This window comes from Monodelphis domestica, chromosome 3 (assembly GCF_027887165.1).
Source record: "Monodelphis domestica isolate mMonDom1 chromosome 3, mMonDom1.pri, whole genome shotgun sequence".
Taxonomy (NCBI): Eukaryota; Metazoa; Chordata; class Mammalia; order Didelphimorphia; family Didelphidae; genus Monodelphis; species Monodelphis domestica.
The window spans coordinates 62041995-62058832 of record NC_077229.1 but is presented as its reverse complement, the minus strand read 5'-3'; the positions used below and the strand labels follow the sequence as shown (position 1 = coordinate 62058832).

Sequence of the window (16838 nt, the reverse complement as noted above, 5' to 3'; positions counted from 1 at the left end):
CACTGATAATTTAAATTTATCACTCTCCTATAATGAAAAGGAAGTGGAAAAATGGAAACAAAAATTTAAAGCAAAACAAATTAATGGAGTATGGGTGTCATCTGAAGGAAAACCCCTGCTCCCTAGAAGTTTCTATAACCAAATTTGCCAATCTATTCATAAAAATGGTCATTTTGGTACCCAGGGCATCGTGGACTCTGTTAAGAGAGTATGGATAGCCCCTGGTATAACTACTGTAGCCTCTAAAGTGTGTTCATCCTGCCCTACCTGCCAGGCATATAACCAACATGCCTTTCGTGGTAAAGCCTTTGGTGGACGTCCTCTGGCTTACACACCCTTTGAGCACCTGCAGATAGATTTTATAACGATGCCAAAGGCTGGACAATATAAATTTTGTTTGGTCATAGTAGACCAACTGACCAGATGGCCGGAAGCATTTCCTACAGCCCGAGCCACAGCAGCTTTTGTTGCTAAGGTGCTTTTAAAAGAAATTATTCCTCGCTTTGGCCTACCAGCACGTATTGACTCCGATAGAGGGAGTCATTTTACCGATTCTGTCTTAAACCAGATATATTCTTGCTTGGGGATAACTCCCAAATTCCATGTTCCATATCATCCCCAGAGTTCAGGCCAAGTTGAGAGGATGAACAAAGAACTTAAAACTATGATTGGAAAATTATGCACTGAGACCCATTTAAAATGGCCTGAAATTCTCCCTTTGGCCCTATTTTATCTTAGAAGCAGGCCTAGAGGAGACTTACATATTTCACCATTTGAGATGCTTTTTGGACATCCGCCTATACAGGCTAAGCCTTTCTCCCCGGCTTATACATCGCTATTAGGGGGAGATACTACTATTGCTTCCTATATACAGGAATTACAGCACAAACTGCGTGAGCTACATGAATCCGGAGCTGCAATACAAGCTGGACCACTAGACTTCTCACTTCACGACCTGAACCCAGGAGACAACGTGTATATTAAGAATTTCAAGCGTACTGGAGCAACTGAACCTTCATGGGAAGGACCATTCCAAATATTGTTAACTACTCCAACATCTATAAAGGTTGGAGAAAAGGACTCTTGGATTCACTGTTCTCATGTAAAGAGAGCATCTTCTGTTGAGACTGATTGACTGTATCCTATACATGCATTGGAGATAACTATACATTGACAAGTGGAACTGTTTTATTCTGCTTTTGACACATTGAATTCCTAAATTTAATTTTTTTCCTTTTTTCCTTTTTTTTCTCTTTTCCTTATTTTATTATTATTATTATTTTTACATTATTTTATTTTTTTCCCTTTTTCTCATTTCTATGTACTTTAGGTACATATGATCAATATTAATTTTTATTCTACAATATTAGTTTAAATATATATACTTGTTGTTATTATTAATACGCACCCAAACAGCTTTAGACTATGGGAACCTGCCATTTATTGATAATTGTTGTGGGACTATGATTAATGTTTATGTCTGATTCTAGATATGAGATCAAACAAGGAGCACAGATATAACCTGGATAATGCCAAAAGAGCTCACAGGTCTAAAAATCAAAAGACCAATCCAGGTAGGATTAATGCATTTCTAAGCCAATACTAAGGACTTGAACCTAGTGTGAGACTCGGGGTTGCGACACTTGACAGACGTTAAGATGTAGGCCTTCCCTGTATCCACACTCTTCGTGAAAATACCTACAGACAAGTACCTAAGGTTGGCTACCATCCTGGCTCCATCCATCCCTGAGAACGAAGGTAAAATCAGACGAGGGAATGACACTTCCCTAGATATAAAATAAAAATCTGGTCCTCTTTTTTCTCTCCTATAGTATGGCAACTTCCTGTAGCCTGGGCTGCAAATGGGGAAGTAAAATATACTGCATTCTGTCCTACAGACTTGTGGGATTAGAAATTACTTAACTGGACCCTAATACAGAGGCCTGTGGAAAAAAAAAATTTTTTTTTTATTCTTGCTTTCTCAAATTTTGTATACATAGATTTTTTGATTTTGATACTGATTTTGAATTCTTTAATGTAAATATGCATATATAAAGGGTTATATTTTTTTCCCTTAATTTTTTCCCTTTTTCTTCTTTTGATTTTGATTTTATTTTCATTTTGTTTTGTTTTTCTTTTGAATTAACTCACACACCCCCACAACTAAAACTTGAATCCTCAGCTGGACTCAGTGTTTTTTCAACACTTTCTTCAGGGGGGATTGTATTTCATCAATTCCAAGATTTAAATTTTGTTCGAGAGAGAAATCTCCAGAGAAGAAGCTTGCTAACTAACTGAATCCAGAGAATGAACTGTTTGCAGAAAGATATCTAAACCTTTTCACTACAGGAAGATCCAGAATGAACCTTGGGGTGTGGTTGATTGAACATTTTTTTGAATGTACACTCTTATGCCAAAGGGGACTGCCCCCTAATTGGCTTTTGTCAATGCGCCCAGCAAAACATTGGTTTGCTGTCTTTCTCTCTCTCCTCTATTTCCCCATATTTACAACTATTATAATTTTCCTCTTAGTGGGCAGAAAAAATTTTTGTATACACATATAGTTAGAAATTTTTGGGGTGCAATATGCTTATGTTTAGTGATCAATTGGGGAGACTAGTCTCCCAATCATCATCAGGGGGGATTGTGAATTTTAAAAGTCTCCATCTTGGTCTAGCACCCAAAAATTGTGCACACCCACCTACACGGGCATGCGCTAGTCAATGACTAATCAGAAATAATTAACTGCCCACCTGGGCTGTCCTAAGCCAAGCTAGAGCCAACCATTGGATTTGTGAGACACAGGAAGTGAGGTAGGGAACAGCCTCTGGAATTCGCGGAACTTCCTGTGGAGAGAGCTAGAGGGGAGTGGGTGTTAGGAGCTTGGAGAGAGAGGACGCCCGCAGACAGCTTTCCTTCAGATCGGTCACGTGAGTTAAGAACTGGTTCTTTCCACCAGGGCCTTTAGGCCTAAACTCCCTCTGCCTTGGTCAGAGGTTGAGTAGCCTCTTTCCCTTTTTCTCTTCTCTCCTTCTCTCCCTAACCTTTTCCCCACTCCCAGTGTGATTAAACCTCCATAAACTTCATTCTGACTTGAGTGTTTCATTTTAGGAATTTCATAAGTAAATTCCTTGGCGGCCATTGTTAAATATTATATAAATCTTGTAGCCACATTTGTAACCATTACTATATTATAACCTTCTCCTAGAAGCCTTAAATTTCCACATTACAACATGAGGGCAAGAAAAGAAGAGGAGGCAGGTGCCATGGGAGGCATGGTAAGCTCTGCTTTGTGTGAGGTGATCAAAGAAAGAAAAAGACAACAGCAAATCTCCAGGAACACTTGGCTTTAATGAGAGGCATACTGTTATAGCAGCAATTCACTGTCCTCAGAGCCCCAAAAGAAAACATGAAGAATGAACTATCACCCAAAATTGAAGTGGAAAAGGGAAAGGAACTGAAAAGGAAAGAGGATAAACTTAATTAAAAATCTGACCCTATTCCTTCTCTAGAACTGGAATGGAAACCCAAACCTTCTGCAGCTGACTGTATAATATCCACTAAAAGAATGGGCCAGGTTTGGGGCTGATAAAGGGTATGAGGGGGAAGCTAGGTACTATCCCTACTCAAGATGGAGTATGAACCACTGGAACAGGTGCAGTTTCTGATCCCTAGCCAATATGTCATAGGATAGAACATGGGACCCCACCCACAGGAAATCAACCAGGGCATCATTGAAATAGATACCCCTAGACACTGCTTCAGAAGAGCAAATAAGGGTCCGGGCAAGAGGACTGCAGAATTTCTTCAAGGGAAATTACCTGTCTTCCCTGGTTAGTTTCACTGTTTCCCCAATGGACAGTGTACAGAAGCCCCTACCCTGAGTACCCCCAAGAAAACAGGCAGAGAAGAGTCAAAGGTTAAGGGAAGCCAGGATAATAGGAATAGACCCACCCCCATTCATGTCCATACCATCCAGGAGATGACACAGAAAAAAAAAAATAAAAACAGGCCAAACCCAGACTACGGAGGTTAGCCTGGCCAAGCCTAGAGAAACCTGAGCTCCTTATTCCCTGAGCACACCAGGGAATATACTCCCTGGAACCAGAATCAATAGAGAGAGTCAAGAGCCAGGAAAAGTGATGAGGGTTCACATCATGGTAGAAAGCCTAGGGCAGGGGGGTTGTTCATCTGGCAATGGGAACAATCCAGGAATAAAAAGGGCCATGGCTCAAAGGTATGAAGAAGGGCCTGGCCCTCTTCTCCTCTAGCCTGTCCTCAGCTCAGCGGCCATCTAAGGCCCGGTCCCGGGCAATGACAGCCTCGTCGAACTTGATCATGAGAGTAGTACCCTTGTGCCAATGGGCAGTGACCTTGGCAGGGAAGCCACTGTGGGTGAGGACAGCTTCAACTACACCTGCTGTGAAGCTGGCACAGTTAAGAGTGCTGTTCTCCTTGGGCACAGAGATGTAGGTGTTGATGAGTGGTTCACGCTCGATGATGTAGTAGGTCTTGTCATCATCATTGGCTTGTTCCAGCTTGTCTGCCTCCTTGCCAAAGAGCGCTCGCCATACTGCACCCTTGACAAAGAGCAGTGCACCCAGTACCCTTGTCTCCCGTCGGCCGCCCTTCTCCCGAGTGGCCAGGCCATCCAGCACTCGAGCGCCTACCTGCTGGCCCAATTCTGCCAGCCGCGCTTGAAGCTCTGCCACGGAGTACACACGATTCTGGCAATACTGAACCAGCTCAGAAAACAGCAGGGAGAATGCACTCAGGCTCACTTCCGTCTTGGGCCTCGCAAGTGACCGCTCCAGGATGGCCGACTTCCCCCTAGTAAACCGTGCATCCATGACCTCAAGGTGGTGGGAAAAACCTTGAGGCCAGAAGGTATGGAGGGGTCTGTAATGGAGGAGAAGCAATAGTGTAAGAAAAAGAGTCCTGAGCTGGAAGTCAGAATACTTAGGTTCTAGCTCCAAGCTCTTCTAATTCCCTATGGGACCTGGAACAAGCCCTTTCCACAGAATCATAAAACTGGAAGGAACCTTAAAAGTATCTAGTCCAACTCAATCCCAAACAAGGCTCCCCAGGACATTACATTTGGCAAATGGTGATCTGGCCTCTAATGATGATCTACATGTATGTAATATGTTACCTTCCAAATTGGAGAGGCCCAGTTTACTCTTGGACAGCTCTCATTATTAGGAAATTTTTCCTTACACTGAATCCAAATCTGCCTCTCTGGGACATTCACCTCCTTCTCCTCATTCTGTTCTCTGGGGCCAAATAGAATAAGTCTAATCCCTTCCTCATGAGACATGAATACACAGAGCACCAGTTCATCAGAGCAACTCCATTACCAAACTGCCTCTACCAGTTCAGACTAGAACCCAAGTTAGCCTTAGGATCACACAGCTAATACTAGAGGCCACATCTGAACAAAGGTTGGTCTTCCCAACTTTAATCTCTGCTCTCCACCCATCATATCATGCTGCCTCTTTGTATGCTCAAAACCAGGTATTCCATCAACCCCAAGTCTTCTCTTTTCTAGGTCAAACATACCCAGTTTTTTCCTCTAACACCTGCATGGCATCATTTCTAGTTGCCTTACCACCATGGTCACTTTCTCTAAACATGCCCTCACTTGTTACAAGCATCTCTAAATTTTATCAGTGTAAGGTACTTAGAGCAATGAGAATATGACCAAATTGGGTCACCTTTAGGGAGAAGCCATCTGAACTAGTTTTGGTCAACTTGCCAATGTCTTTCATAAAAAGTAGCTCCAGAACATTGAGGACATAATGTTCTATAGAAATGGCCTGACCATGGCAGGCCTATATCACTTTTTTGTCTTCATATCCCCCAATTCCTAGAATACACTAGTTGTTTAATAAATGCTTATTGCACAGAACTGAACTGAATTCTGGACACTATGCTTCTCAGTGACCTCACTTCTGGCTGTCAAGTCAGGTTATTGCCTCACACTGAATTTTCAGTTCACTTAAAAGCCTCATACAAATCACTATCTAGCCACATATATCTTTCTGGGCCTCTGTTCTGTTCTCTACAAAATGAAGATAATTATATGCATATTACCTATAGGCGATTCAGTGCAAAGAGCACAGGATGTGAAATCAGGAAGACTTGATATCAAATCCTGCAGCAGACACTTAATAGCTACTTGACCCTGGGCAACTGAATTTCCTCATCTGTAAACTAGGGAAATTAAAAGCATCTACTTCCCAAAATTGTTGTAAGGATCAAATGAGATATCATTGTAAACCCTAAAAGATTCTACAAATGCTAGCTATTAAATTATTAACTGTTTCCCATTTCCCAGAATTTTTTTTCTTTAAAACTCTTATCTTCTGTCTTAGAATTGACACTAAGTATTGGTTCCAAGGCAGAAGAGTAGTAAGGGTTAGGCAACCAGGATTAAATGACTTGCCCAGAGTCACACGGCTAGGAAGTTTCTGTGGCCATATTTGAACCCAAGGCCTTCTCACTCCAAGTCTGACACTCTATCCACTGTGTCACACAGCTGTCCCTTCCCAGGGTTATTGTAAAGAAAATGCTTTATAAATGGCAACTCATTTTTGAAATGTGAACTATGTGAAATATGAAATAGTTCATATTTTGAAATGTGAACTATTATTATTATAACCACCATCATGGCATGGAAATGTCTCTGAGTTCTCCAAAGCTATGCTAATAAAATGCACAAGCACTGGCAAGTCTTACCTAGCTAGATAGGCTTGCTCGGTAGAGTTGGGGATGGATGTCTACAGCTAAGAGACCAATCTAGGGACAGCTGGGCTGCTCAGTGTATTGAGAGCCAAGACTAGAGATGGGAGGTCCTGGGTTTGAATCTAGTCTCAGCCACTTCCTAGTCAAGTGACCCCAGGCAAGTCACTGAACCCCCATTGCCTAGCCCTTACCACTCTTCTGCCTTGGAACCAATATGCAGTAGTGATTCTAAGACAGAAGGGAATAGTTGTAAAAATAAAAAAAACATAAATAAAAGGCTAACCTATAGCTAAATATAAAGAAGTACATAGTGAATGGGAATTATTTTTTTCCCAGTCTTACTGCTGCTCAAGACACTCCCTACAAAGACTTTATCTCTGTCACAAGTTAGACTAGTTCAAGATCAATCACAAGTCCTTGAAGACTAGATAAATGATAACAACAATAATAATAGTTAGCATTTATCTCACACTTTAAGGTTTGTACAATGCTTTACAAATTATCTTATTTGGTCCTCACAACCACCTTGCAAGGTAGGTGCTATTCCTATCCCCATTTTACAGATGAGGAAATTGAGACAGAGTCTAAGTGACTTGCTTAGTCTTGAAAATGGGAAATGTCTAAGGCAGGATCTGAACTTTCATATTCCTGACTCCAAATTGGAAGGTCCCTGGGGATCCAGAGAAGAGGACAGAGAAGGGAGGACCAGTAACTGAACAGGAAATCTTCCCAATTGAAAGTCATTGCAAAGGTGGCCCAGTAGATAGAGCACTAGGCCTGGAGTCAGGAGGACATGGATAGAAACAACTTCCCAGCTGTGTGACCCTGGGCAAGTTACTTAACCCCAACAGCTTAGTTCTTACTGCTCTTCTGCCTTGGAAGGGATATTTAGTAATAATTCCAAGACAGAAGGTAAGAGTTTTTAAAAAAAGAAAAAGAGTATGGGAGCAGCTAGTATGGGAGCATGCACAATGGGCAGACTACCAGTCTGATCATGCAGGTATGGGGACCTGAATTCAAATATGATCTCAGCTGTGTGACCCTAGGCAAGTTACTTAGCCCTGTTTGCCTGGCCCTAGCCCGCCTTTCTTAAAAGTTGTTGCTAGGTCAGACAGTAAGGGTTAAAAAGAGTCAACACACATCTCGATTCTCAGGCAAAGAGAGAGAGGAAAGACCTTATAGATTCCCAAGTCGAGGACTCCTCAGCCCTGGCGTAGATCTTTCATTAATTCCTAGCCTCAGTCCTTGGGACGACCCTTCCAACCTACTCCCACCCCACGGGGGTCCCAGATTCAAATTTTGACATAAATCCCTTGACCTCTCTGGGACTCAATTTCTTCATCTATGAAATAAGAGGTGGGTGGGCTCCATGACCTCTGTGAGGTCCCTTCCACCTCTAAATATAAGCCTCTAAGAATGCTGACATCTGTGGCGCACCCTCCCCGCCCCCCAGTGCTGGGTCTCAGAATGGTCCCTGGACACAGGATATGACCCCACCTACACTCTCCAGCCCCTCCCCCCAAAGCTGGAGAGATGCTTGGAGATTCTCCAGGGCAAGCCGGCGGCCCAGAAACAGGCAGAGGCTAACCCAAGCAGCACAGCTCAGAGGACTCAACCAATCGGGCTAGCTCCCTAGCCCGTGAAAACCCCACCTGGCGTCGCATGAGGAAGGGAGATCAAGACAAGTGTAGACTAGAGGACCGAGGACTGAGAAGACTCACCAAGCGCTTCGAAGCCAAAGCCGAAGCCGAAATCAGAGCCGCTTTACGGCCGCCGTAAAAGACTAGGAAGGGCGCAGGCGCAGACAGAACTGTCAGTCGAGCTGAGGCCCCACCCTACGGGAGGAGGGAGGTGAGAGTCAAGCATTAAAAGCCCTGATCCGAGAGCGCAGGCGCAGGAGTGAGGTCTCCTAAGTCTCAGTGGGAGCCGCCCTGATGAAAGAGAGAAGAGCGCAAGCGCAGGAGAGAGGTGTTCTTAAGAAAACTGTGGTTTAAGATCACCCTAGTGCAAATTAATAATATGGAAATAGGTCTTGATCCATGACACATGTTAAACCCAATGGAACTGCCGTCAGATACGGGAGGGGGGAAGGGCAGGGAAAGAACATGAGTTTTGTAACCATGGAAAAATATTCTAAATCACCTAATTAAATAAAATCTTCAAAAATTATTTTTAAAAATGTGGTTCAGTCCAACCTCCTTATTTTAGTTATAGTTATAGTAGTCGTCTCTCGGTAACCGAGGATGACGATTGTCTTTGTGCGTTTTCATCTATGGTGTATAGATGAGTGTGCACAAAGACATTTGTGAGTGAAGGAGATTTAAGTGGAAGCCGATGCACAGAGACAGTCCCACTCTCTCAGCGTTGGAAGCCTGGGTCCAGTGGCACGAAAAATTGTTACATCTGGAGACTTCCTCAGCTGCATTGGATGGCCGTGTGGTCTTTTGTGCTCCAACACGCCCTAAGCACTCCACAGTGCTTTGCTGCATCGCCCTCTCAGCCGTTGAACCTTCTTATTGGTTTCTTCCCCCTGTTCCTCGGAAGCAGTCTTCACATGCTGGGTGAGCAAAGCCCTGGTTCACCAGGGGTCGATGACCCGATGGCTACCCTCACAAGGTTTAGCCGGCCTGTCGAAGCCGTTGCCTGGGGTGTGGCCGCTGCCGCATGCTAGCAGCTACTGGGAGCCACAAGTGAGAGCTGGGTGTCAGGTGGGGGTCAGAGGCTGGAGAGCTGCCATAGGAGAGCACGACAAGCCCTCCATACCAAAGATACTACCCCTCCCTGAGCACCCCATACATCCCAGGGAAGGTAATTACATCCTGATAAAAAGCAGTGTAGACAATGAGGAAATATCAGAACTCAACATGTATGTACCAAATGGCATAGCATCCACATTTCTAAAGGAGAAACTAGTGGAGCTCAAGGATGAAAGAGATAGAAAAACTACACTAGTGGGAGACCTGAACCTTCCCCTATCAAATCTACATAAATCAAACCAAAAAATAAATAAGAGGTAAGAGAAGTGAATGAAATCTTAGAAAAATTAGACTTCATATATAGAGAGAGAGAAAAATAGAGACAAAAAGCAATACAACTTTTTTTAAAGTAGCACATGGTACATTCACAAAGATTGACCATGTACTAGTGTAAACCTCAAATTTCCTTAGACTTATAAATGTTGGAAATTTTACCATTGGGATATTTCATACTTGGAAAATTTCTTACTGATAGTCTATTGGAATGGGAACCCCATTGGCATGGGAGGTTCCTTCTCTTCCCTTCTTAAGATTACTTTAGGACAGAAACCTTTTGCTGAACAATGGAAAGGACTTTGACCTATGCTTAAGCATAGAACAGGAATTTCTTTGAGTCTTGATTGATTTTAGAATTGATACAATGGAGATACTCCACCCTATTCAGTCCTAATAGGATTGAGTAAGGGCTGCAGCCTAGATCAAAATTTAATTATTCCAATCTCTACCATACTCAAGTTAACAGGATTTAGAAAGGGCTGTAACAAAGGAGTAAAGATTTAATCATTTGAAAAATATGACCTTCAACAGACATGTGCAAAAGCCAGAAACCTCTGGGCGGTCCTGGGTTAAGCTAGAGCCTCCATTGACAGGGAAATTGATGAAGAGTGATTGGTAGATGTGAGGACTGAGGGGAGGCAACTTGGATGGTGTCCTTAAAGATAGGAGGGTCTGGAGACTGGAGGAGGTGGTTGAGAGTTTTGGTCGGTGTGGTTCCTGGGCTCTGAGGGAGCTTGCTCTGAAGGAAGCTGAAGGTGGGGGCCTCTGAGACTGTTTCTCCATTTTGGACACGTGAGTAATAGGGACTGATCTTTTTTCTTTGCCCCAGCTATCTAAGGGCTTGGGCCTTTTGGCCCAGCCTAAACAGAAGGGGTATTTAAGCCCTATTCCCTTCTCTATATATATATATCTCTAATTCCTGACGGCTGACTTGAGTTTTTCATTTAGGAATTACATAGCTGATTCCTTGGCGACCTTAAATTAATATATATATCAGTCTTTTAAAGTGATTCCCTTGTAACACTAGGCCATAAAAACATTGCAAACAAGCACAAAAGTGCAGAAATAATAAATGCAACCTTTTCAGATCACAATGCAATAAGAATAGTAATTAGTAAGGGTATATGGAGAGGCAAATCAAATTAATTGTAAATTAAACAATATGATTCTCCAAAATTAGTTAAAGAACAAATTATAGAAATAATAATTTCATTGAAGAAAACGGAGGCACATGAACTTAAAAGACTGTAGATGTAGACCTATCTAGACATGCTCCCTTCTGGGCTTCAGTTTCCTATACTGCAAAATTTTAATAAATCACATGACCATACCATAATTGTTGGGAAGAAAGCACTTTAGCGAGTGTGTGTCCTTTCTGAATTGTGAACTCTGGCTATTATCGTATGCAAAGATCTCAGAGGTTACAGGAGAGAAGGTGAAAGATCAAACAAGAGACAAAAATTCAACGTTTGTTCTCCGACAGACACCGGGATCTTACTCTTTCTCCCACACCATAACTCCCTCAGTGTATCTTTGTTGCCCGATAGTATTACTTACGCTCTGTAGGAACTTAATATCTATTAGGGCTTTGCTCATCTTAAAGATATATAGACATATAGGCATACAGTTATACCTACCACATTGTGTGTTGGGGCTAGAGCTGGGGAGCTCTGTAATAGTCCCATGAAACTTTTTGACCCCCTTCATGCCAGAGAAGTTTGAAGTTTTTCTTTTTCTTTTGAGGTGTTTATGGTATTTTTATATATTTATGTATATTATGTATACATATGTATTACATATACATATTTATGAGTTACTAAACTTTTTAAGATATCTCTACATTTCTAGCCTTTTTATTGTCATCTGTTAGCTTTTTCTTTTGCAAATTTTTGTACTTATTTTAACATTTAAAAAGAAATTGTGTATATTTCTGGAATAAAGAATTAACTATGTTGATGTCATGCAATACTATACATATATTTGAGAGCTAAGCCTAGAGATGAGAAGTCCTGGGTTCAAATATGACCTCAGACACTTCCCAGCTGTGTGACCCTGGGCAAGTCACTTAACCCCTATTGCCTAGCCCTTACCACTCTTTAGTGATTAAAATAGTGGAAGACATAAACTGTAATAGATATAAGAGTGGTTGTTAAAATTGTGACCACAGAAAATATGGTTTCAAGACAGTGTCTTGTTTTTAAATCAAATATAAGGTGGTCGCCAGGGAAAAATTCCCAATTATTAAAATATACCCAAGTCAGCTGGGTTTTATAGAGATTTTAATTAATACAAAATTAAGGAATAAATGAAAGAGAGAGAGAGAGAAAAAAAATAATAGGAAAAGGACTAGACCAGCTTAGGCCAGCCTTAAGAGAGAGATCAGTCAGCTTTTTTTTTCACTCACCACAAGATTTGTCCCAAGCAAAATTCTAGTGTTCAGAGAGACAACAGTTCAGCCAGCTCCATCTCCAGAGAGAGATTCTTCTGACAGTCCTGAGACTGTCTTGAGCCTCTCCTTTTAAAGGGAATTTTCTCCTATGTCACCTCCCCTAAGTACTCACATCTACCAATCACAGTAGACATTTTCCAAAGGACAGACCATTCTGAATTCACACCTAAGAAGGCTTAAATTTTTTATTAAGTTCACACCAGAAAACCTCTGAGTAAGTTCTCACCTCTTTGCTCCTTGTAAGTTTACAAGTTGCCTGACCTTTATAGGTACTTAGCACCCTTTTGTATTAGATCTAAACATAGGCACAGCTTAAGAACTTTTGCCTTACTATAAGTATGGGTTTAAGTATTTTTCATTGTTCAGCAAGGAGTTTCTTCCCCTAAAGCAGGCTTAAGTAGGGGTGAAGTAAAGGTCTCACATTCCTGATCTAAGTTCCTTCATTGTTTTAAAATGGAGAATGGTCTTAATCAAACCTTATGAAGTAGGGTCTGAGAATTCTTTAAGGTTCACAATCACCCCTGATGATCATTGGAAGACTAGTCTCCCCATTGATCACTTAACGTAATCATCTTGTAGTCCTAAACACACTTCTAACTATACATGCATACAATATTCAACTTTCTAAGAGGAAATTAGAGTAGTGAGGGAGGAAATAGGAAAAGAAAGAAAGCAAAACCAATGTTTTGCTAGGTACATTGACAGAAAGCCAAATTAGGGGCAGTCCCTTTTGGCATAAATGTGTACATTTACAATAAATGTTCAACCAAAGTTCAGTTCAATCAAACATATCCAAAGTTCATGCTTGATCTTCTTGATGTAGTGTGGATTTTCTGGAATCTTTCTGCAACAGTTCATTCTCTGGATATAGAAATTAGCAAACTTCTTCCTTGAAGATCTTTTCTCTAACAAAATAAAAATCTTGGATTTTTATGAAAATACAAATCTCAAAAAAAAAATTCTTAGATTTTAAATTAAAATATAATCTCCCCTGAAGTAGGTGTTAAAAAACATCCAGTTCAGCTCAGGATGCAATGTTGAGTTATGGGGGTGTATGAGTCAATTATCAGAAGAGAAAAATAATCAAAAAGATAAGGAGGAAAAAAAATGCAAAATAGGCCCTTGTATAAGTCCAATTTAAAGTAATTTCTATCCCAAAAGTCTGTAGTATAGAATGCAGCAATATTTCATTTACCCATTTGCAGCAAGACTACAGGAAGTTGCCATACTATAAGAAAAAAGAAATTAGAATTCTATTTTGATAGGGAAGTATCATTCCCTCGTATGATTTTTTTTGTCATTCTCAGGGATATAGGGAGCCAGCATAAGAGTCAAATTTTGTACTTATATGAGTACTTCACAAAGAGAATAGATACAAGGAAGTCCTACGACTTAACATATGTCAAGCGTCGCAACCTCGAGTCTCACATTAGTATTTCCTGTGTGCTCTTTTTGGCACTTTTTAGGTTAAGTCTGTGCTCCTTGTTTTTATCCTGTTTTCTGGAATCATACACAATCATTAATAATAGTCTCATAATATTTTATCAATAAATGGCAGGTTCCCATGGTTTAAAGCTTTTGGGTATGCATTGATATTACAGCAAGAATATATATATTAAACTTATATTACTGCAGAAAAATAATGTTTATATGTACCTTCAGTACAAGAAATGAGAAAAAATCAAATATTCTAATCAAAATAAAAGAAAAGCAATAATAAAAATTAAGGAAAAATTAGTAATTCAATGTGTTCTCAAAAAACAGCATCCATTTATCTATGGATTATTATCTCCAATTCATATGATAGGGTACAGTCAATCAATCAGTCTCAACAGAAGATGCTGTCTTCACATGTGAGCAATGAATCCAAGAGTCCTTCTCTCCAACCTTTATAGATGTTGGAGTAGTTAACAATATTTGGAATGGTCCTTCCCATGAAGGCTGAGTTGCTCCAGTACACTTGAAATTCTTAATATACACTTTATCTCCTGGGTTCAGGTCATGAAGAGAAAAGTCTAGTGATCCGGTTTGTACTGCAGCTCCAGATTCATGAAGTTCACGTAGTTTGTGCTGTAACTCCTATATATAGGAAGCAATAGTAGTATCTCTCCCTAATAGTAATGTATATGCAGGGGGAAAAGGTTTAGCCTATATAGGCGGATGTCCAAAAAGCATCTCAAATGGTGATATATGTAAGTCTCCTCTAGGCCTGCTTCTAAGATAAAATAGGGCCAGAGGGAGAATTTCAGGCCATTCTAAATGTATCTCAGTGCATAATTTTCCAATCATAGTTTTAAGTTCTTTGTTCATCCTCTCAACTTGGCCTGAGCTCTGGGGATGATATGGAACATGGAATTTGGGAGTTATCCCCAAGCAAGAATATATCTGATTTAGGACAGAATCAGTAAAATGACTTCTTCTATCTGAATCAATACATGCTGGTAGTCCAAAGCGAGGAATAATTCCCTTTAAAAGGAGACGAAAAACTTTCTCTCGGGACTCTCTCGCTGGAGCTCCCTCTGAGGAGACTCTGTCCCTCTGGACTCTCTCTCTCTCGGGACTCTCTCAGGAACTGTCTCAGAGATCTTGTGGTGAGTTGATAAAAGACTGACTGATCCCTCTCTTAGGGTTTTCAACTTAGGCAGGCTCATGCTGGCCTAGGCTGGTATAGCTCTTTTCTCATTATTTCCTTTTTCTCTCTCTCTCTCCCATTCTTTAATTCCTCATTTGTATGAATTAAAATCTCTATAAAACCCAGCTGACTTGGGTATATATAATAATTGGGAATTTTTCCCTGGCTACCACCTTATATATTGATTTAAAAACAAGACACTGTCTTGAAAACATATTTTCTGCGGTCACAATTTTAACAAACACTCTTTTAACTTCTACAATTAAGTCTTCCACTCTTTTAATCACTACAGTTTATGGCAACAACTATTTTAATTATTACAACTCTTCTGCCTTGGAACCAATACACAGTATTGACTCCAAGACGGAAGGTAAGGGTTTAAAAAAATATTTCACATATATTTATGTATTTCTGAGTTTCTAAACTTTTCCTGTGTTGTCTGCTGGCCTTCATGTGTTCTCTGAGGACTGCAAAACTCTTCAGAAATTCCCATTTAATTTCTTATGCTGACTTGGGATATATCCAAATCTCTATGTGGAAAGTTGTGTCGACCTGAAATTTGGATGCCTCAGTTTACCCCTGCCCTTTGAGAAACTCCAGTGCCAAGTGTACTTGTTTTGGTTTGAACTAAAGACCTAAAACTATTTGGGGAACTCTAGTGTGGGTGGGTTTTGTGGACATAGTCCGAATGTTGAGTGCCTTTTATTTGTCTGAGAAGCTTCCCTTGTTACATTAAAGTTCTCTCTGCTGTCAGGTTGTTGCTAGCCTCTCCTTGATACCCCTGAAGCTGGCTACTAATCCCTTTGCTACCAGTTTAAGGTTTGTCTCTGTATCTGCTTCCCCAGAAGGTATAAAGGGATCCCCAGGTTCCATTTCTCTGGGGAGTCAGCTGTTTCTCCCAGGGCAGAGTTGGCATCAGAGCTGGCATCTAGCAGGGTGCCTTCTCAAAGGGATACAGTTCCCAGAGTCCCAGAGCCTTTGGCTTTGTCTGGTTTTTAGGAGTTTGTGTGGCGGCTGAATATGACCCTATCCCTATTCCTGATTAAAAAGTGGTTTTTCTGACTACTTTGGCAGTTCTGTGTTATTTCCAAGTCAACAGTTGTGATACGAAAGGGATACGTATATGTGTTTATGCATGTGTGTACATATATATGTTTACATATCAATTGTGTTGTTCTTCATTTACTTCAGTGGTGACCAACTCTTCATGAAAACCCCATTTGGGGTTTTCTAAGCAAAGATACTGGAGTGATTTGCCATTTTCTTCTCCAGTTTGTTTTACAGATGAAGAAACTGAGGCAAATAGGGTGAAGTGACTTGCCCAGGGTGACATAGTTAAGAAGTGCCTGAGGCCAGATTTGAACTCAGGAAGATGAATCTTCCTAACTCCAAACCCAGCCCCTATTGTATAGCCTGTACCATTCTTTTGCCTTGGAACCAATATTTAATATTGATTCAGAGTCAGAAGGTAAAGACTAACTAAAAAAAAATAAAACACTTATCTTGGATAAATCACTTAATCTTCCTTCACCTGCCTCAGTTTTCTCATCTACAAAATGGAGATAATAATAGAACCTAGCTTACAGGGTGGTTGGGAAGTTTAAATGATATTATAGATCTTTAAAAGATGACATAAATGTTAGATATAATTATCATTAATAATAACAAATGGCAGAGCCCCAAAGCTGCCTTTCTCTCAGCCTTTATTGCAATCCTTGAAGCCATCAGAATTAAAAGTGGAAAGAACTGAATAAGGAGGGGCACAAAGCCGGGATCAGAAATAGATCAAATGAGCATGATTGTCTGCTTGCACTTTTAATCCAGTCTCAAGAGGAAAGAAATAATTTCCTCTAACTTTTAAAAAGCAAATTTCTTTTTTTTTTTAATTAAAACCCTGACCTTCTGTCTTGGAATCAATACTGTGTATTGGTTCCAAAGCAAAAGAGTGGTAAGAGCTAGGCAATGACAGTTAAGTGACTTG

General features: G+C 40.7%; 1 protein-coding gene across 2 annotated transcripts; it reads right to left on the bottom strand.

Annotated features, from left to right (window-relative positions):
- Positions 1 to 3332: 3332 nt before the first annotated feature.
- Positions 3333 to 8594, bottom strand: TRAPPC5 (trafficking protein particle complex subunit 5). Of its 2 annotated transcripts, none has more exons than XM_007489541.3 (2): positions 8466 to 8594; positions 3333 to 4899 (listed from the first exon to the last, which is right to left on the bottom strand). In XM_007489541.3, exon 2 carries the CDS (start codon positions 4848 to 4850, stop codon positions 4284 to 4286), a length of 567 nt encoding a protein of 188 aa, XP_007489603.1. In that variant the 5' UTR covers positions 4851 to 4899; positions 8466 to 8594; the 3' UTR covers positions 3333 to 4283. The 2 variants fall into 2 exon arrangements, with proteins under 2 accessions (XP_007489603.1, XP_007489604.1); XM_007489542.3 differs by having other exon boundaries at positions 8397 to 8524.
- Positions 8595 to 16838: the final 8244 nt, after the last annotated feature.